The sequence below is a fragment of the Megalobrama amblycephala genome, linkage group LG13 (genome assembly GCF_018812025.1).
Source record: "Megalobrama amblycephala isolate DHTTF-2021 linkage group LG13, ASM1881202v1, whole genome shotgun sequence".
Classification (NCBI taxonomy): domain Eukaryota; kingdom Metazoa; phylum Chordata; class Actinopteri; order Cypriniformes; family Xenocyprididae; genus Megalobrama; species Megalobrama amblycephala.
Genome location: NC_063056.1, coordinates 14,772,331 through 14,794,887, shown reverse-complemented (window position 1 = coordinate 14,794,887; position 22,557 = coordinate 14,772,331). Strand labels below are relative to the sequence as shown.

General features: G+C 37.6%; 1 protein-coding gene across 3 annotated transcripts in view; it reads left to right on the top strand.

Annotated features, from left to right (window-relative positions):
- Window positions 1-22,557, top strand: part of osbpl3b (oxysterol binding protein-like 3b) — a 96,147-nt gene that overhangs the window by 30,433 nt on the left and 43,157 nt on the right. For 2 of the 3 annotated variants that reach the window (XM_048152095.1, XM_048152097.1), the window contains exon 2: window positions 16,497-16,724. In XM_048152095.1, coding sequence (XP_048008052.1) covers window positions 16,629-16,724 — 96 coding nt within the window. In that variant the 5' untranslated portion in view covers window positions 16,497-16,628. Of the gene's footprint in view, window positions 1-15,984; window positions 16,388-16,496; window positions 16,725-22,557 lie in introns of those variants that run through there. The other variant, XM_048152096.1, reaches the window with a different exon arrangement.

Below are 22,557 nucleotides of genomic sequence, written 5' to 3'. Positions count from 1 at the left end.
AAACACTCAAGCATTTTTAAACAATTCAAATGCAAGAAGAGTCGAATTTCGCAATTGCGTGTTGTTTTAAAAACTTAAAGCATGCGCGCTCACAGAGGCGCATTTCAGATGGCGCACGAACACATAATCGAGCTACGTAAGCCCGGAACACACCAAGCCGGCGGTCGGCCGTCAACCTGTCGGACAGTTTTTGTTCGCCTGTCGACTAAGTTTTCTTAGTGTGTTCCACACCGTCGGCTGAAGTTGGTCCTCACCGGCTTTTTTTCGGCCGATTCGACATGTTGAATTGCCGTCGGAGCTCGTCGGGCCGTCTGATCATTCTGATTGGCTGTTCAGCTACTGCCACCTGCTGGTACGGGAAGGAATTTCTTCTTACGCAGGCGCAGAACGGACGTGCTACTTAGCCGTTGGGTGTCTAGTGTCGGTTTGGTGTGTCAGGGCAACTTTGGATCCAGACGTTGCCGACATGAGCCAACCCCACAGTCTGCTTTCGTTACCACTAGTTCTTTGCCGTCAGCTTGGTGTGTTCCGGGCTTAACAGTTGAGATAACTTGAGAAAGAAATTGGATGCATTTCATCATATTGGTTCCGTGCATTCGGTCGTGCATTCATACTTGGTTCCACGCATTTAATGACAGCAGTCTAAAAATGCGATGTTATTAATTGTCAAACAACAAAACAACTTTAACAATGATTATTCTATATTTACTTTATACAGTGAACACTTGCAGTGTAATTACAATTATATTTATATTATTACATTTTTGTACATGAATATTACTGTTAGACCTAACTTTATTTGTAACTGTTCTATAGTATTTATCTATGTTTTAATTTGTGTATTCTTATTTTTACTGTCTGTTCACTTGTCTTTAATGATGTGTGAACTTTATTAGTTAGGAGTTTTTGCTGTGGTATCAAAGTACTTAAAGTGTTTTTTAAGTTAAATGTTAAGCATAGTTACAGTTGTCTTAAAATTTTTTATTTATTTTTTGATGATCTGAAAAATGATCCATTCTGTGACTCGAAAACCGTAATATGATTCGAACTGTGAGTGTTGTGATCCGTTACACCACTATAATCCAAACAAACAAAAAAATCTTGCTCTTGTAATAAAAAAAAAATAATATATATATATATATATATATATATATATATATATATATATGATACAAAAAATACAGCATTGTAATACAGTAATAAAAAAATCATGTCTGGGCACAATGATTTTTTTTTGTTAGTTTTTTGTTTGTTTATTAAAATCAGTATAAATGAAATTCTTTATCATCTGTATTTATAATTGTTTTCATTACATTTTCATTTCATTAAAATTATTTTAGTAATAGTAATAATATAAATATTTAGTAAATATTAAATATTATTATATATTTTAGTAAATGTTACATTGTAAATATTTAGTAAATTATATATATATATATATATATATATATATATATTTCAAACATATTATTACAATTTATACAATTTAATACATAATTGTTTTGTAAGTTTAAAAAAAACAAAAAAACAATTGCATTAATTTATTCCTGTGGTGGAAAAGGTGCTTTTTTAATACAAAGGCAGAGATTGTTGCTCTTGTGATTCTGTTAAGATAGTCTATTGTTCCATTTCCCTTTCGCTTGCTTCCTTTAATAAATAATGAATAGGTCATAAATAGTACTAAAAACAGCTGCCTCAACAGAGTTTTGATTAAAGAGTGAAATGAAGAGTGTGTATTTATCTGTTATTTCTGTGTCTATAATTGATGTAGTGTGAGAGGGTCTTGGATTGCCCACAGCATTAATAAATCTTTGATTCAGACCGGCTGTCTGTGGGTTGGAGCGCTGTGATGTGGCCCATTTCCCCAGTCTGTCACTTCTATGACGTAAAAACCAGAGATTCACACATTAACAACGAGGGGTGCGTTTCCCAAAAGCATTGTTAGTGAACTATGGTCACAAGTTCCATCGTTACCAGCACAGTTCAACGAAGTTCAGGTGTTTCCCAAAACCATAGTTCCAACGAACATTTGCAAACAGTATTGCAGTGTAAGTTGTGTGGTTGAAACTACAGCTCTTGAGCCTCAACCTGTGGTTAGAAGGATAGTTTCTTGTTAGTGTGACATGTGACCTTACATAGATTGTGCTTTTGAGCAAAATAAGCGCTGCACACCCCAGAGTGACGTAAGAGGGAACTTGTGTTTAAATTAAACATCTGGAAATAAACCAAAACAATGGAGAACAAAAATAGCAAAGTAGTCTTCAGATGCCGTGTTCCTTATTTACAGTAATAATCTGACATGAATTCGATATAGAATGGATTAATGTTATTTCTCCACCACCTGTGTGATGCATATCGTTGAACCAATGTGGTTCGAAAGACGGATGTGCAACAAAGTTACTATGTTTTCGGGAAACAGTCGTGACTAGCTAGTTAATTTCTACAATAATGCATTGTACTATGGTGGTTAAGCAGTGTTAAGTGACTGAGACCAATCAGACACAATTAGTTGTTATATTCCATAAATAATCAACCAGAGCCTACCCAACAAACAAATTAGGTGTCTGTGAAGTATTCCCAAACTGTAATTAACACTCAGATACAGGACAGGCCTCTGGTTACCCTGGTAACAATTAATAGTTTCTCCATCAACACCCTATCAAATTACATATGCAAAACACCATGCTCAAAGACATGGTTTCCTTCAGAATGTATGACTCCTTATTGGCTCACCCACCTCCTGAGGGTGTGACATCTTCACACTTTAAAAGATCACAAGATCACATGGATTCTGAGAAATTCTGACCTGAAGATGATGCTGAGCTAGATAACCTGTAAGGACCCCTAAGTTTGTGACAGGCTGCGGTTGAGACTTTCCATTCATCAAAGATCCTCTGACTCAAACTGGTTTGCACGAGGTAGTTCATGTGCTGAATTTCAAACTATGTGATAACTTCTTGCTTTCCTGTATTCTGCTTCAGCTCTCTTTCCATTGCTAAACTATATGCACGTATGTATGCGTATGTTAGATTGGTTTAAGTGTTTAATGTAGTTAATAAAGTTTTGTTTGTGACACATGTAAAATTGTTTGTGGTTCATGCTCATACTGTAGTCCCTAATCATGTAGATTTTTGCTACATGCTACATACAGTGTTACTGTACAGTAAGAAAGTTATTTCCCATAACCCCCAAAAATGAACATTTCTTAGAATTAATAAACAAGTAACTTGATTGCTGGACGAACTGGTTAGTTGATTGTGGCATTAATTCTGATATATCAAGTAGTGCCTAATTTCTTACGGCTGATCTAAATATAAGATTAGTTAGAATTAATTATTCATATTTCCTTTTCAGCTAATTTGATACAGCAAGTTACATCATTGTACAGGAAATGTACCCCAGAACTTTTGACCTTGCTCGGCTGGACCTCAGGGTCGAGTTGGTAATAAACATCTCATCTCTCTTTTCCTAATGCAAGTGAATTTCTAAATGTTCACAAGAAACTAATCTAATCCTGTTAATACTAACACAAAGATATATAAGTGGCTGCTTACCTGCTTATCATCAGCTCTTGTCCAGTAATATGGTTTTATGGCTGCAGTAATACTCTAGAACAGGGGTATTCAAATAAAGTTACAAGAGGACTGGTCTCTATATTTCCTTCCCAGCGGAGGTCCGGACAATACTTTTTTGGAATAGTTATAAATATTTCCATCTGGGCAGCATTAGTATTTTGTAAAAGAAAAGAAAAAAGCTAAACATTCAAAATAGCCATCAAAATGAGGATATTGAGTCCCAAAGGCCAAAGCAGTGGCGTCTGAGAAGTTTTAAAAAAAAGTCAATATCTCATCAGCACAATTGGATATGAATATTAGTTTTGGGTGTAACGTGCAATAAACCAATCAGAGTCTCATCTCCCATTCCCTTAAAAAGCCAGTTCTCACACCATGGCGGATTCGCTATGGTGGAATTTGCAAGTGGAAAAACTGAACACTTCTCTAGTGAGGAAACGAATCTGCTCGTGCACGAGGTTAAAGTATGCGAGCAGACCATCTACGGGAAAAGCTGGCTTCCACCAAAGCATTTTTTCCTTTATGCACACAATAATAATCTTTTACATTGTAATCCTTTACTTTTTAATATTTGGCATGTTTGTGTGCTGGTGCGTGTCCCTGTGTGTGTCACAAGAAGAGTGTACACGCGTTGTGCACCCACATATTAGGCACATATTACTAACGCGCCCTTTAAATAACAAAACAAATATTACACCATTGACTTTAGACCAGGTTTCAGTTGGTCAATGGCGCAGTCTTTTTCAGTTTCCTCAAAATAGCAATGCGCCAACAATGTGCCTGAACACACCTCGTTTTCAGACCAGTACGCCCATGGGTGCCCAAATGGGCGCAAATGCATTTGCTGTTTAAACAACATGGTGCAGGACATGAAAATGATAACTGCGTCGGGCTGAAACTAGCTAAATACATTGCGCCGGGTGTATGATAGGGCCCTTAGTCTGGTACAGTAAGTCTAAGTTTAAAATGCTCTGTTCAGCATTTTGAACAGAAAAAATGTTTATTGTTTTCTGTTCAACATTATAAACATGAAACAAAGTTATCTAAGTAATTTCATAGTTTTAAGTCTTTTCTTGCCATCTACAAATAATTTTCTTAATTATATTATTGTTTATCATGAAATTTTCTTAACAATCTATATATATATATGAAAACCGTTGCAAACCTGGTTTGAAAGGTCAGAGACATATACTGTATGACGGATAAAAATAACTATTTGCTTCATCCTCATTTTCTGAAGTATTTTAATGAAAATATACATTATTTTGCTGCTCACCATGTTTCTTCTACGGTAACTGTGTCATGTGCAGCTCTTATAGAGCTTTACGTCTATAGCAGGGGAGAGAAGTAATGCGCAAGGAATGGAAAGGGCATAAACGTAGCGAGTTTGGCTCTATATAAAAATATTAGAGGAATGCTAAAGGATCATTACCATAAACGGCCCTGATGCCTCCTCTAGAATCATCCAGCACTGCCCTAAAATATTTGTTGGCCAAAAAAGTTGTGATCCATACAGCTTTTGTGCTTTATTCCAATGTTTTTTGGAAGCCGTACTATAGCTTGCTGTGCTGAACAGACAGAAATGTATGTTATTTACTGAAAGTCTTGACATCCACTCTTTAAAATGCACACCTTGGCACACTTAGCGATGATCATTCTTGTCAGTTGGATCTCTTCAATTAATGACTTGATCTGGTACACAAAACCAGTCTGAATGATTTGGGTTGATCTGCTCAACTCAAAGACTGGTCACAGCAATTCTGAAAAAGAAGAAAGTTGTCAGTGTGTAATGACAATTTCAATCTGTTCTTCCCAAAAAAAAACGGCTTCAGAAGGCATGTAATAGAGTCGCATAGACTATTTTATGATACTATTATGGTACGTTGGTGTCCATTTCGAAGCTTGAAAGCTTCCAATCTTCGTTCACTGCAATTGCATCGAGAGCAAGTTCTTTCAAATTTCTCTTTATGTGTTCCATGGAACAAAGTTAAATGGGTTTGAAATGACATGAGGGGGTGTAAATGATGCTAGAATATTTATTTTTGGGTGGACTATATCTTTGAAGCTCAAGCTGAGTGCTTGAGCCCCTTGATTTCAGACGGCAAGCTGCAACTGAAAAAGGATCTTGTGAACATATGAACTCATGAAGCAAATACACAACAAAAGTGCTATTTAAGGATCAATCAGGATTTAAGCATCAGATTCCTAAGAAAGAATGTGAAAAACATAAATAGCTCATATCTAACTGATATCCAACATCTATATTTACAACTTAAACCATTCTGTCTCTGTGTCTTTATTGGCGTAAATAAATAGCCTGTGCTGTATTCAACTGCACACATGACAGTAGGACGTGACTCAATGCCCAGAGATTTTCTTCAGATAAACAGCCTGCTTCATAAAGCTAGAGTTACATGCCGTGTGTGCGTGTGTTTGCACTTCTGCTGGTCTTTGTAAGATGGTTATTGTGTGTGTGTTTGCATAGTTTATATGCTTCTGTGCACATATATGTTTGCATATTCCTGCTTGTGTGTAAGGTTAGATAATGCATGTCCATGGATTTTCTCTTTTATTAATGTAGATTTTACAACCCAGGCTCGTTGGAATAATGTGCTTGTGGTGACATTTCTGCAAAACGATATTATGTTGTTTCTTGCACATTTTGCATCACTTTAATAGTAAAATGTTCAGTGAGTGGCGCTAAAAGCGTTTAGTTTCATCTGAAACAGATGAATGTGAATCTGGAAATGTACCATAAACGTAATCATTCCGATTAAAATCATTCCGATTGAAAGATTCGGTGGACTGTTTACATGAGACATTGGGCCCTATTTTAACGATCTAAACGCAAAGTGTAAAGCACACGGCGCAGGTGCACTCAGGGCGTGTCCAAATCCACTTTTGCTATTTTAACGACGGAAAAACGGTCCGTGCGCTGGGGCGCATTTTTGAAATGGGATGTCCATATTCTCTTAATGAGTAATGGGCGTAACGTTCAATAAACCAATCAGAGTGTCATCTCCCATTCCCTTTAAGAGCGAGATGCGCTCGCGCCATGGCGGATTGCTATTTACATGGCGGAATTTGTTGGCGGAAAAGCTGAATGCTTTTATATTTATGTAGCCTACACAATAATATTCTTTTACACTGTAATCCTTTTGTTTTTAATATTTGCCATGTTTGTGTGATGCGCATCCCTGTGTGTAATAAGCAAAGTCAACGCGCACTGTGGACGCGCTCAGAGGCGCAGTTTCTACCAACGCGCTCTAACAAAAAAAACATTGCGCCTTTGACTTTAGACTTTAGACCAGGTTTGAGTTGGTCTATGGCGCAGTCTATTTTCAGCTCCTTAAAATAGCAATGTGCCGGCAATGCGCCTGAACACACCTCTCTTTTAGACCAGCACGCCCATGGGTGCACTAACAGGCGCAAATGCATTTACTAATTTAAGGACGTGGCGTTGAACGGGAAAACGCGTACGGCGCCGGACGCAAACTAGCAAACACACTTGCGCTGCGCCGGGTGTATTATAGGGACCATTATCTAATCCGATATGGTGTTTACATGCGCCGGCGCTTTCAATCGGAATGACTTTGTGACATGCGCACATTAGCCTATGTCCTGTTTCAGTTTTACTCCAGATTGATTTTGCCACCGCCATTTTGCATTCTGACGACCCCTGAACGATTGACGTGATGACGTAGACGAAAACTAAAATCGGTTTAACGTGTTTACATCTCAGAATTTTTATTTTGTTCGGTTTATAGAAAGGTTTATCCCACCCCTCTCAAACTGATTACAGTTTAATTCGATTTGGGCATTTTTATTCCGAGATGTTTATATGGAGCACTTTTTTATTCGGATTGGACTTTTAAACCGATTACAATGCTCCGTGTAAACGCACCTATTGACCAAAGTCAAGTCAAGCTAAGATGAATAGCGAATTTAGCGAACCGTTAGGGAATGGAACGGGTCCGGAGAGTCTGCAGGGTCCAGAGACACAATTTTTAAAACTTTCAATGTAATCTTCAAAATTGTGAAATGCTTAAAAACAGTGTCTAAGGGTGTGTTCACATTTGGCAGGTTTATTTAGATTAAAATGAACTCTGGTGTGATTGCTCTCAATGCTTTGTTAGTGCGTTTCATTTAAATATGTATGAAAGCTGCCATTCGAACATTGGTGCACACCAAAGAAGCAGACCGAGACCCCTGAAAATTGGACCAAACATGGACCAAAGACATCTAAATGAACCAAAAACAGGATGTGATGTCACAAGATCCTAAAAAGGACAGAATGCTCAAACATACCTGTTTTTTCTCATCATAGGAGCTACTTCACACATTGCAGTTCAGTACAGGCGTTGGAGCCATCGTCTGTTTGCAGCAGACCAGTTTCAAACTCAGATCCTGGAGGGCCACAGTCCTCCAGAGTTTAGTTCCAACCCACAGAGGGGTTTTCCTTGCAAACTGTAACAACTAAACACCAATTTAAGCAGCATTTTGGTGTATATATATATATACCATATTGAAAATGTTGTATATATATATATATATATATATATATATATATATATATATATATATATATATATATATATATATATATACAACATTTTCAATATGGTATATATATATATATATATATATATATATATATATATTATATTGAAATATACATTTTAAGAAAAAAAAAATCTAGGAAAGATGTATATTATAGATGCTTTGCTTTTTCAATCAACCTTTTGTCTTTAGAATAGTTAATCATTGGTAACACTTTACAATAATGTTCATTAGTTAAACATTAGTTAGTGCATTAACTAACATGAAATAACCATGAGAAATACATTTTTTACTCTATTTACTAACAAATATTCCATATAAAATTAGGTTATTAAAGCCGCATTCATGACGATTAAAGAATTAGAAAATGCAGTTTTAATCGTTTTAGGTGGAGTCATGTCATATTATAATGACTATATAAACTTCCCACAAATATTTCATGTCAACTACTTATGTGTGCGCGTCTACGTGTATGGCTGCATGTATAGTGTATGTGTGTGTGTGTGTGTGTTGAGTGTGATCAGTGGAAAGTGAATGAATAAATAATAGGGGCGGCACACTGAGGCAGCTGCTCTCTGTTGGCTTCTGAAGTGGCGCGGGGTGAGGTGAGACAGGCGGCGGTGGAGAGTGCCGTTTATTCACAACCAGGAGTCTGTTTACCGGAACAAACCAGTCGCCACAGCTACTTAAAGCGACCACATACTGAGACCGTAATTAGCCGTATTTGTATCCTCGATTGCTCAGTAAGAGGTTTAGGAAGTTGCCGTCAATTCAAACAATCAACTTCATGCTGACTGATTTGACTCATCTGAGATGAAAAAAAATACAAATTCCAATAGAATGGAGAAAGTTGAATGAGAATATCCAGCTGTTATTTCACCTGAAGTTGCATATAGAAACAAATAGGCAACAAACCTCTCTTGGTGTTATAAAGGTCACAACAGCACCCAGTAAAAGTGTAAAGTGTAAATACTAAAATTGTTATTACTATTAGTCATCATCAGTGAGGTGCTTAACACACACCATCTGTGTAACCGCAGGTGTAAATATGATTTTGTGATCTGATCACTGAAAACAGGTACTCAACTGAAATAACATTGAGCATTTCAACATTTGTGGTGAAAGTAAAATTCAAGCACATTGAGTTCAACAGCATTATTTTGTGGTTTTTCAACATGTACAGTAGTGACACATTGACTAAAATGCCATTGATTAAATTTTTGACTGGTCACAGGGGACCCTTTTGAATGCATGTTAATATCAGGTGGAAATGGCAACATGTTTCGGCTATCCACTTTGGATGCAAGATTGATGTTTTTATGACAGGACGCGGTCAATGCAGATCACTCTCTCAACATGTTTTCTAGTCTATGAAGGTTCAGTCATCCAGGTCATAGCTTGTCAGTTACAATTAACACAAAAGCTGATTGTAAATTTTAAAGACACGTCTTCACACTGCTGCATAAAAAAAAATGTGGATTACTCCATCCTCACAGGAAGTGATTAAACCTCAGAATGTCATTGTGCAGCAGACACATGATGCTGATCATTAGCTGATGAGTCGTCATACTGCAACATACTGCTCATTTTCACAATTTCCTGTGTCGTATCCTGCTCTAAGTGAAAAGAAAGTATAATTTTACTAAAATAAGTAGGAGTAAACAACCGAAAGAGAGAGAGAGTGAGAGACTTTTTTATTGACTTCCACAGGCTGATGGAAATGAAGGGGGGTTTGGTTGTGGAGTGCAGAACTAATCTAATTAACCTTGCTGCATTTCACTGTCCCACATTGTGACCTGTGCTGCTGCTCATAATGAAAAGTGAGAGAGAAAGAATATGCTTTTTAAAATGCCATCAAAATACACAGTAGAAATCTCAGCCAATATGTGCCTTGCCACAATACTAAAATATAGAACATTTTGCTTGCCTTTCTATTACTAATAAATACTAATTTGGAGGAAGACGCAGAACTGGTAGATGGGACAACCCAGGACGAAGGAAGAGCCAGGGAGGAGATGACGGAGGAAGAAACCAGGACAGCACTTACAGCAGGAGGAGATGAAGGCAGGAGGAGCCAGGTTGGAACCCAGAGCACTGTCAGGATGAAGGCCCACGGTGGATTCGATGGTTGGTGGTGCCAGGGTGGAGTCAGCGGTTCTACTAGTAGTCCGAAGTACTCAACAGCGGTGGAACCATGAGATTTGGAGACCCAGGCTTAGCTTGGGTGTCTGCTTGGGCGCTCTCTCGGTGTCTGCGGTGGGCTTAGGCAAAATGTCCATTTTGGGTGTTGTTGGTGGCTGGCTGGTCTCTGGGTCTGGAGTGGGGCTGGTGTTGGCCTCATCCGAGAGGCAGACAGTCATTGAAATAGTTAACCCTGGGTCATTCTAAATTCCGGGTAAATGGAATCCTGGGTTATCTTGCTTCACGTTTCACACTGCTCATATTTTACCTGGAGTTAACAATTAATCCTGGGGATTTGTAAACTGACGTTTCACACTGTAAATACCTAAACCCTGGGTTAATGTTCTTATTTGCATATTTGTGGTGTCAGTGTCATTGATTGGATGAACGCAGCATGTCATCTGTTTACATAAAGCTCTAGCATTCTGCATCCTCGTATTGACGACCGTACTATCGAGTTTATACTGAATGGACATTTTGGACTATAAAGATAAGAATGAAATGGTCTCCTTTTTCACGTTTTCTTTCAGCATTTGACATCTTACTCTCAAACGCGGAATTTACTGTTTCTATACAATGCGCAGTGTTTCTGTGACTGTCCAGAGCAGGCAAATATGAGTTCACGATTGGTTGTCTGTTGCTAAGCGTCTGGCTGTAACATTCTAAAACCACATTAGGTGCGTCCCAATTCGCGTACTAGTGCACTATTCTATGATGTTTTTAAGTATAAATAGTGCAAGTAGTGCGTTCACACTGAAAATTCCAAAAAGAAAAAGTGCACTTTAAATACCCGGATGGTGCACTAAATTAACGGAAAAAACGAAGTGTGGAATGTTGGACACTTCGTGCACTCAACTGTCGCAGCTTTAATTACGTAGAGGAGGGGGAGGGGGTATCGGACTCCGTTGTTATATGACAAAATAACCTTATACAATTCACGCACTATATGGATGAGTACATAGTGCATAAGTACATAGTGTATAAGTGCATAGTGTATAGTGCGTCGTTTGGGACGCAACTATTGTTTCACACTGTACAAGTTTGGCACCGTAATGCAAGGTTAACACCTGCTCCAGAGCAGGGTTTCATAACCCCGGGTAACCCCGCTTATAAGTTACAAGTGTGAAACGTTCCTTTACTCTGGGGTTAAAAGTGGTGTTTAGAATGACGATAACCCGGGGTTAAGCGCAGTCTGAAAGGCCCAATAGAGAAGTTGTTATTAGCCAACAGCCACTCTACAAAAGCAGCAAATGTCCCTCAAGGGCCATCACATGCAGGCATGCCTTACATCGCTCATTTAAAGGTGGGGTAAGTAGATTTTCAAAAATGCTGTTTGGACATTGTTGATATTTGAAATCAACCCCAAAAAAACCCACCCCTCTCTTCATTGCTCTGCCTCCAAAACTCACACTCCAATCCTAACCACCCTGCTCTGAGTCAGTCTCGAACCCTGGCCCATTCGCTGCTGGCAGGCGAGGCGAGTGCACTAACAATGACGCTAAACACCTCATTCTCTAGCGGTTGTCAGTGCACAGTGGTTTACCTGCACAAGAGAGTGGATGTCTGTTTATCACAGCTGATGCGCAACAAAATAATGCTTCACGGAAAATAAAGCGCAGATGATGAACAAACGACAAGGAAGCGCAAAAAATGAACGTACAGTACACAAGAGTAAATACAAACAAGTGTTTGTTGTTAGTCGCAAACAGCACAGCAGCTCCAGACAATCACTGACGCTCACACCCAGTGTTACTCACGTGTGAAGCGAAATCAAAGCAGCCTCCGCGTCTGTTTTCAGGTTTTCCCGCTTGGCTCTCTCCAGCGCTGGAACGCTTTTCTAATATTAACGCGGGTCCTAAAGCGCTTGCCCAGTCAGAAACCTTCATTCCAGTGATATTCTTTTGAGCTCTTTTTATATTGTTTCATCTCTCTTTCTGATCTCCCTCTTGCTCGTTCTGTGTCCTCGACCATCATACGCCCCCTAATGCTGATTGGTTACACATTTGTTGTTGGTGTCGGCCCGACTAACTTCCAAACAGTGTTTTTGAAAAACCACCTTTAATCTGTTGAGGAAAAACGTACACAGGGAGCGGTCGGGGAAGGTGGTAAGGCACGCCAGGTCTAAAACATCACTCGTGTGGTCCTCGAGGGTTTCATCTAAACAGAGCAATCTGACCGCAGGAAGATTTATTTCTTGTTAGGTTGGGTATTCTGTAACGTTGTGGCTGTATAATGCGCACAATGAGGAGTTTTTAATGAATAAATCTAAAATGTAATGCAGCAGCTCGACAGGAAAACAGAATAGCACAACCACATAAACAAGTCCAAACACTGAACAAAGGGAACCAAGGGCTTAAATACACAGGGAGACTAATTACAGGAACTGGGAACAGGTGAATACTTAATTAGAACCTATGAAAACATATGAGTGACTAGGACTAAACCAAACAATGACAATGAAAACTAAGACTAGACAGAACAGAACAAAACAAAAGAACGTGATAATACCATTCACTTTCTTTGTTTAACAGTTCTATTTAATAATTTATTAGACAGATAAACAAAGACTGTACATGTATGAAGACAGAGAATGGGAGCTCATGTGAATCTCCACTAAGGTGCTGCAAAGCTGCTTTCTCAGCGCTGCCAAAATAAAAGTTCTGGTGCTGTCAGAATAAAAGTACGCTTCCGACACTTTTTGGCCAAACTTAAAGGTGCCGTAGAACGTCTTTTTAAAAGATGTAATATAAGTCTAAGGTGTCCCCTGAATGTGTCTGTGAAGTTTCAGCTCAAAATACCCCATAGATTTTTTTTTATTAATTTTTTTAACTGCCTATTTTGGGGCATCATTAAATATGAGCGGATTTAGGCTGCGGCCCCTTTAAATGCTCACGCTCCCCACCCACGGAGCCCGCGCTTGCCTTAAACAGTGCATAAACAAAGTTCACACAGCTAATATAACCCTCAAAATAGATCTTTAGAAAGTGTTCGTCATGCAACGTCGAATCGCGTAAGTATGGTATTTATTTGGATGTTTACATTTGATTCTGAATGAGTTTGATGGTGCTCCGTGGCTAAAGCTAACATTACACACTGTTGGAGAGATTTATAAAGAATGAAGTTGTGTTTATGCATTATACAGACTGCAAATGTTTAAAAATGAAAATAGTGACGGCTCTTGTCTCCGTGAATAGAGTAAGAAATGATGGTAACTTTAACCACATTTAACAGTACATTAGCAACATGTTAACGAAACATTTATAAAGACAATTTACAAATATCACTAAAAATATCATGTTGTCATGGATCATGTTATTATCGCTCCATCTGCCATTTTTCGCTATTGTTCTTGCTTGTTTACCTAGTCTGATGATTCAGCTGTGCACAGATCCAGACATTAATACTGGCTGCCCTTGTGTAATGCCTCGATCATGGGCTGGCATTATGCAAATATTGGGGTCGTACATATTAATTATCCCAACTGTTACGTAACAGTCAGTGTTATGTTGAGATTCGCCTGTTCTTCGGAGGTCTTTTAAACAAATGAGATTTATATAAGAAGGAGGAAACAATGGAGTTTGAGACTCAATGTTTGTCATTTCCATGTACTGAACTCTTGTTATTCAACTATGCCAAGATAAATTCAATTTTCAATTCGATGGCACCTTTAAAAACTAATCAGCCAACACAATAATTATCAAAATACCAATATATCAGCCTTGGTGATGTATCAGTCTGTAGGTTGGTGAATAATCAAATAAACATACACAAAAATATTTTTATAACATTTAATAGGCTTAAAAGTTAAAACATTATCTATATTAGGATTTGTGAGGATAATACTTCATTTTTTATATTAAATCACAACCGATAGGTGTATTTAAACTTAAATGTGCAGTAGGTGATCTGGGAAAAGCTAGCATTGAAAACATATGATCCCACCCTCCCTGCAAAATGGCATCTGAAGCCACGCCTTCTCCAAAACACATAAAGGCGCACACACACAGCTGCTCTCTGCAAAGCGTCACAAGAACACGCCGTTAAAGTACCTCATGTCTCAAAGCACATAACATTACAATAATAATGAACGTAAACAACTTAGGCCCCGTTTACACTAGTGCGTTTTTGTTTTAAAATGGCTTTTTAAAATAAAAAAAAAACGATCTTCGTCTACACTACAGGGCCGAAAATGCATGTCACGTGATTTTTCATGCACACTGGGAATGCGAGTACAAGTGTAAACAGTTGCCTCTTGCTCATTTGGATAGCTGTAGTATTAACGGTGCTCTAAGTGATGTCACACGTTTTTAGGCCAAAACATTTTTTGTCACATACAGCAAACATCTCCTCACTATCCGCTAGCTGCCTGTCCCCTGAACACACTGTATAAAAAACGCGGTCTCTGTAGTCGCCACAAGCTCCGAAAACGGCAACAAAAACAAACTGGTGCAGCCTGGACCACGAAACATAATAAACATGCTCCAGCCAATAACCGACAAGAATGATTTTAAATGCGCGTTCATGACTGTTTCAGGAAGCACGGAGGGGAGGGGGAGGAGTAGGAGGAGGGAGGGTCTAGCTAGCCTCTGTTTTGTTTGACAACACTTCGAACGTCAACAGGAAGTTACTCCACCCAGGATCACTTAGAGCACCTTTAAAAAAAATGCAGAGTTTATCTGCACAATGGGCAGCCACTCCATCGTTTTCAAAAGTCTCCGTTTTGGTAAGTTTATACTGAAACGCAACCCCGGCGTTTTCAAACTAAAACAGGTCTGCAGCGTTTTCGAAAGTCTCAGTTTTCGAGGTTCGAAAACACCGGCGTAGTGTAAACGACAGGCGTAACCGTAGCAAAACTTATGCGATTTAAAACAAAAACACACTAGTGTAAACAGGGCTTTAGAGAGCTTGTACCTGATTGCTGCAGATTCATTTCAGTGTTGATACTGTTGACATGGAAACGCATAATTCTGAGTCTGACTGAACAGCTCCGGTTAGAACGTCACGGGTTGCCATCACTTAATTATGGTAGTTATGGCATGAATGCAGCATAAGCTTGTTGTTTTGATTCAGTAGGAACTGTAAAAGGTGGCTGCTGTTTTTTTGTGGTCCTCCGTGACTGAGGTCTGTCTGTAATCTGTATGAACTGCATATGATGATGTATGATGTCTGCGCGAACAGGGTGCACGAGGGTATGTAAAAACATACGTTAACAGGAAGGTAGGACATTGTATTATTTAATTCGGACCAAATATAATAATTGAATGAACATTTTCTGGTCATACGCCTTCCACAGACATTATATTTTTTTTAAAATACACTTATAAAACCATTTTAAAAAAGTATGACCGTTAATATCAGGATATGAGACTTTCAACCAGTATAACAAAAAATGTTTCTGTAGAGAATCACCTATTGCACCTTTAATGTGACAGAGTTTTGTGAATTGTGTGTATATATATATATATATATATATATATATATATATATATATATATATATATATATATATATATATATATATATATATATATATATTATATACCCTTATATACATATATTATATGTGTGTGTGTGTGTGTGTGTGTTTGACTTATACACCACACCCTGTAACCTACTCCATTATTTGACACTAGGTACAGGTGCTGTAACACGAGTATGCATATGGTGCTGTCGTGACACAAGACTTCAAACAAACCCAGACACAAGCAAGAGGGTATTTGCATTTTGTTCTCCATTCATGTGAGAACCACACTGAGAGGAAGACAGAGCAGTTTGGACGAGATGAGACAGGGAAGGAAGGACGATTACTACAGCGATCATTGACGTCTGTTTCTGCTATAAATGAAGCACAGATTCATAGTCAGTGTGTGTTCAGTGTAGCCCCCACACTTTCATAACTCTGTAATCATAATTCAAAGAAGCTGAGTGAGTAGGAGACGATCTGTGGACGACATCTATAGTATGTCCAGTGTTTCACACTGGCATCTTTCCTCAGCACAACCCTAGGATTGTGTATCACGCTGACCAAGCCTTTATGCTTTCAGATAATTCTGCTATTTGATATCCTGTGGTGGGTGAGTGGTGTTCATTACCTGTACAGATGAAAGCCTGACATCATGTTGAGGTTGCCTTTCTCATAAATCTCCTGATCGACTCTTTCTTTCTCTCTTCGTCTGTCCACAGGCTCAAAGCTTTGGAAGAACAAGCAAATGGAGACCCACAACTGCTGAGCTATCGGTTCTCCCTCTTTTCCTCTCCTCCAGTTCCTCCTCTTCCTCTTCTTTTTTACATTCTCCATCTCACTGAGAGCACGAGATGAGTTCAGAGGAGAAAAGTTCCACCATGTCCCAGAAGATCTCCTCTCCATCTCACAGCAATAGCAGTTCCTCCTCCAAACATGACAGCAGACAGGTGAGTTTGTGTGTGATTTGACAATTAATAAGCTACATTGGTATCTAACTCATCCTGCACCTTTGAATGGATGAGAAACCTCAAATCATTTAGCATGTTGAGGAGAGGTGTTGTATTGCTTTTCTAAGCTATCAGAGAATGATTTTCACCTGATGGATGATAAAACGACCAAACCCGGAAAAAACTGAAATGTATAATTTTAGTATAACAGCACAAAGCAATCAAAAAGTCTAACTAGCACTATTAAATACAAATGAAGTGAGGATGAACAAGACATAGACTTCCAGCTGTTTTGTATTAGTGTGTATGAGATCAATTAAGACAGTGTTGATATTCCAGGTTTAATATTTGTCCTGCTGATACTGTAAATAGGTAGTTGGCGTGAAATAATTTTGGGAAATTGACATCCTGTGGTGTGACATGAAATGCGTCATTTAAGATGATGGTTTCTGATTCTTTTATAGTAAAAAGCATGAAAGCCTGCACATGTTCATTCGAAAAAAATGTTTTATTCAGAATTCAGTACATAAAAAATGCACAGTGCAAAGACAAAACATTTTTGAAATCATTTTTGAGTGTCTACCATTCTTTTATATTTATTATGCATGTATTTATATGCCCTTGTAGTAACTGAGAGAATACATGAAATATTAAAGATTAATTTGCCACACCACAGGACTATTTACAATTATTTTTTAAAGCAAAAGGGTAATTAACATCAATAGTTAAAGGGATAGTTCACCCAAAAATTATCCCATGATTTACTCACCCTCAAGCCATCCAAGGTGTATATGACTTTCTTCTTTCAGTCAAACACAATCGAAGTTATATTAAAAATATCCTGGCTTTTCCAAGCTTTATAATGGGAGTGAATGGTACCATTTTTTGAAGCTCAAAAAAGCACATTCATCCATCATAAAAGTAATCCATAGAAAAGTAATCCAAAAGTAATCCAATCCGGCTCTAGAGGGTTAATAAATGCCTTCTGAAGTGAACTCACCGTGAGTTTTTGTAAGTAAAATATCCATTATTATAACTTTATAAACTGTAATCACTATCACACATTCACGAGAGAGTCAAGTTCCGGTGTATAACGCAGGATGTAAGTGTAGTTTGAGCTTAGATGAGAGTAGACGCCTCTCACGATTCAAACTCAAGCTCCTCTGACATTTCTCTTTAAAAATGATCTTTTTCGACTTCTAATTCATGACCGGTGTTTTGTTTTGCTCTATCCTCTGCGCTTCTGCGTTCGTCAGTGCATCATGTGTCGTGTTACAGTTCACTCTTTGACCAGAACTAAACTCGCTTACGGCCAGATATTATATTTTATAAAGTTATAAATTTGGATATTTTTCTTACAAAACCACATTGCTTCGCTTCAGAAGGCCTTTATTAACCGCCTTGAGCAGTATGGATTACATTTGGATGGATGAATGCACTTTTTTGGGCTTCTTTCCCATTATAAAACTTGGAAGAGACAGGATATTTTTAATATAACTCTGTGTTTGGCTTGAAGAAGAAAGACATGTACAGTACAGTCCAAAAGTTTGGAACCACTAAGATTTTTAATGTTTTTAAAAGAAGTTTCGTCTGCTCACCAAGGCTACATTTATTTAATTAAAAATACAGTAAAAAACAGTAATATTGTGAAATATTATTACAATTTAAAATAACTGTGTACTATTTAAATATATTTGACAAAGTAATTTATTCCTGTGATGCAAAGCTGAATTTTCAGCATCGTTACTCCAGTCTTCAGTGTCACATGATCCTTCAGAAATCATTCTAATATGCTGATTTGCTGCTCAATAAACATTTATGATTATTTTCAATGTTGAAAACAGTTGTGTACTTTTTTTTTTCAGGATTCCTTGATGAATAGAAAGTTCAAAAGAACAGCATTTATCTGAAATACAAAGCTTCTGTAGCATTATACACTACCGTTCAAAAGTTTGGGGTCAGTAAGAATTTTAATTTTAATTTTTTTGAAAAGAAATTAAAGAAATGAATACTTTTATTCAGCAAGGATGCATTAAATCAATCAAAAGTGGCAGTAAAGACATTTATAATGTTACAAAAGATTAGATTTCAGATAAACACTGTTCTTTTGAACTTTCTATTCATCAAATAATCCTGAAAAAAAATATTGTACACAAATATTTTGTACAATTGTACACATTAAATGTTTCTTGAGCAGCAGATCAGCATATTAGAATGATTTCTGAAGGATCACTGTACTGTACATCTAGGATGGCTTGAGGGTAAGTAAAATTATGGGATAATTTTCATTTTTGAGTGAACTGTCTCTTTAAGGGAATTGAGACATGACCAGCAAACTCTTGATGGTGCAGACTGATTCTGTCTTGGCATGTAATCTGCTAGCAATCACATTGTTTACTTTATGGCACAAGCTGATTGGTCTCAGATATATCTGCAGCAAATGAGCTTGCTTGCTCAACATTTAAATAGACTGATTCAGAGTTTTCTGTAAGCCGGTCCATTAGTATGCTCTCAGAGTTCCTCTGATAACTTCCACCTCCCCCAGCGCCACCTCTCTAGATCTGCTATATGGGTAATTTTATGTATGTATATTTGTGCAGCTGCTGCATATCTGTGAACGTATTGACAGAAGCAAGTCTCTGTACTTGCTCTGCAGCAGCAGAAGCATGCTTAGCAGATCTAGTCCATTAAGACCAGATAAAATGACATTGTCATAATCATTAACATGTTAAAACTAAGGGTTGTCATGACTGAAATATATTTACCCTTATAAATTTATATGAAAGTATTTATAATCATTTAAATTTGAACCTAAAATCTTGATGTCAAGAAATAAAAATTCCATGCATACATGCATCAACTGCACAAACATTAGCTTTTAGTTAGATATGATATAGCAGATATGAGAATCTATAATTTAACAGCTGTGGTTTGTTCTTAATGCCTGATGTTCTGTTTATACTTCTTAGGATGACAAGCATCACGTAACTTTTCTTGATACTTTTCGTGATTTAAAAAGATATTGAACAAAACCATATAAATAATTTACATTGCTCAAAATGAGTTCTTTTTTGTAGTTTTCTGAAAGCAAATGAAAACTTGATGGACATGACAGATGAAAGCAGAAAGCAATGGACTGGACAAAATGTTTTTGGACTTTGTCCAAAAATTTCTCGGCTATTCTTTTCTGATTTATCTTCTTCAGTCTCATTACCCGCTGTTCTGAAACACAGTATTAATCTGTCTTCTCTCAGTCAGAGGACTCTGTGGGAAATATGAATATCACTGATCTATGAAATGAGCCTTGAGTGCCAGATAAATAAAAAAACTCAGCAGCCCCCTTTTTTTTTTTTTTCATTTATTTCAATCCCAAAACACTTCCTGATACTTTGATGTGAATGAATTAGTGGTAAACTAATCATCTTCTGTGGAAATGAAGGATAAATACAGCAGGATTCAAAAGTGCTCTCAGACTTTTGGACACCGTTGCGTGTCTTTAATCACACTTTGTTCATGCAGGTTTATTTATATTGTGTATAGGCTTAATATATCTGTGTGCATACAGTATGTACACCTGCATGTGTGTGCGTTCATATGCTCTGAGCTCCGGAGGGCGGATGGGTGTCCTTCTCCCCAGATGAACACGCTGACCTGATTATGAGGCTGTAATCTCTAATCTCATCATTTGGTAGCATTATAAAGCTCATTACTCCTTCTAAGCGGAGATATGTTTCACTGTTCGGGTGGCAGACGTTACTCTCAATACCAACATCATGGAATTATGTTGTGTAGAGTTTGAACTATACTGCAAAGAGGGTTGAAATCCCAGCAGGTGATCTGATGCCTTCATTAACAGAACTATCTATCAAATAAATACTTTCTGAGAGTGCTGCATACTAACTGTATACTTTGTGTCACAACATGGGGAACAACAGACATTTTTCCCTCTAAAGCACTCTAAAGAATATATTATTTATATATAAAACATTATTTCTGTAATAAGTACTCTTTTTAAAAGTATGCTAAAGTGTACTTCTTTTTCACCAGGGTGATCAGCTGGGCTCTTTCACTGTCATAACTCCCTTGAAGGTTGTGTTTGCTCTTTGATTTGAAATGTTGTGTAAGAGCAGTTGGTTTCATTAGTCTCACTCTGTGGTTCTTAATGCATGTTTGGGTTTTGTCCTTGGCAATATAGAAATGTCTCTTTGAATGTTGTCCTTGATGTAGTGAATTGCTGAGATTGTGTTTGGGCAGTGCAGCTCTTGCCTTGAGGAAGAGACAGAGTTTGCTGAAGAGGGAGAATGGAGACCCACATTTATGTCCCGTCTGTCAGGGCTCTAAATAATAGAGAGAATATCTCTCTTCTCTAATTCCCACCTGATTGCTAACAGTGTATGCACATAAATTTGTTATACAGTGCCCTCCACTAATATTGGCACCCTTGGTAAATATGAGCAAAGGTGGCTGTGAAAATAAATCTGCATTGTTTATCCTTTTGATCTTTCATTCAAAAAATTCACAAAATTCTAACCTTTCATCGAATTAAAACAATTGAAAGTGGGGGGAAACTCACATTATAAAAAAAAATGTTTTTCTCCAATACATGTTGGCCATAATTATTGGCACCCCTAGAAATAGTAAAATTATATTTTACCCCCTAGTAAAATATCTCTGAAGTATATTCCCATTCATATTTACATTTTTTTTAGCACACCAGGGTGACTAGGAGCATGACATTGTCCAGCCATGACTTCCTGTTCCACAGGAATATGAACATGAGGAATCATGAAAGGCCAAATTCCCTTAATCGTTCATTACAATGAGTAAAACCAAAGAATATAGTTCTGATGTGCAGCAAAAGATTGTTGAGCTTCACAAAATAGAAAGTGGCTGTAAGAAAAAATTTAAAGGATTAGTCCACTTTTAAATAAAATTTTCCTGATAATTTACTCACCCCCATGTCATCCAAGATGTTCATGTCTTTCTTTCTTCAGTCAAAAAGAAATTAAGATTTTTGATGAAAACATTCCAGGATTATTCTCCTTATAGTGGACTTCAATGGCCTCCAAATGGTTGAAAGTTAAAATTACAGTTTCAGTGCAGCTTCAAGGGCTTTAAACAATACCAGACGAGGAATAAGGATCTTATCTAGCGAAACGATCAGTCATTTAAAAAAAAATAAAATACAACTGTATATGCTTTAACAAACACAAATTATCGTCTTGCACGTGCTTCCGCTTTCCGCATTCTTTAAAAAGCTTACGTATGTCCTATGCCTTCCCTATTCAACTTACGGAACGAACGCAGTGCCAGAATCATTTTTATCCGTAAGTAGAATAGGGAAGACGTAGGACATACGGTCTTATCTAGCGAAACAAACGGTCATTTTCGAAAAAATATAACTGTATATGCTTTATAAACACAAATGATCACCTTGCACGTGCTTCCTCTAAAACCACACTTTCGTGGTGACTTACTTACGGAAAAAAACAGAACTGGCGTCGTGTTCGTTGCGTAAGTAGAATAGAGAAGGTGTAGGACACACAGCGTAAGCTTTTTGAAGAATACGAAAGTGCGGTTTTGCCGGAAGCACATGCAAGGTGATCATTTGTTTATATAAAGCATATACATTTACATTTTTTAGCGAAAATGACTGATCGTTTCGCTAGATAAGACCCTTATTCCTCGTCTGGGATCATTTAAAGCCCTTTGAAGCTGCACTGAAACTGTAATTTTGACCTTCAACCATCTGGAGGCCATTGAAGTCCACTATAAGGAGAATAATCCTGGAATGTTTTCATCAAAAACCTTAATTTCTTTTCGACTGAAGAAA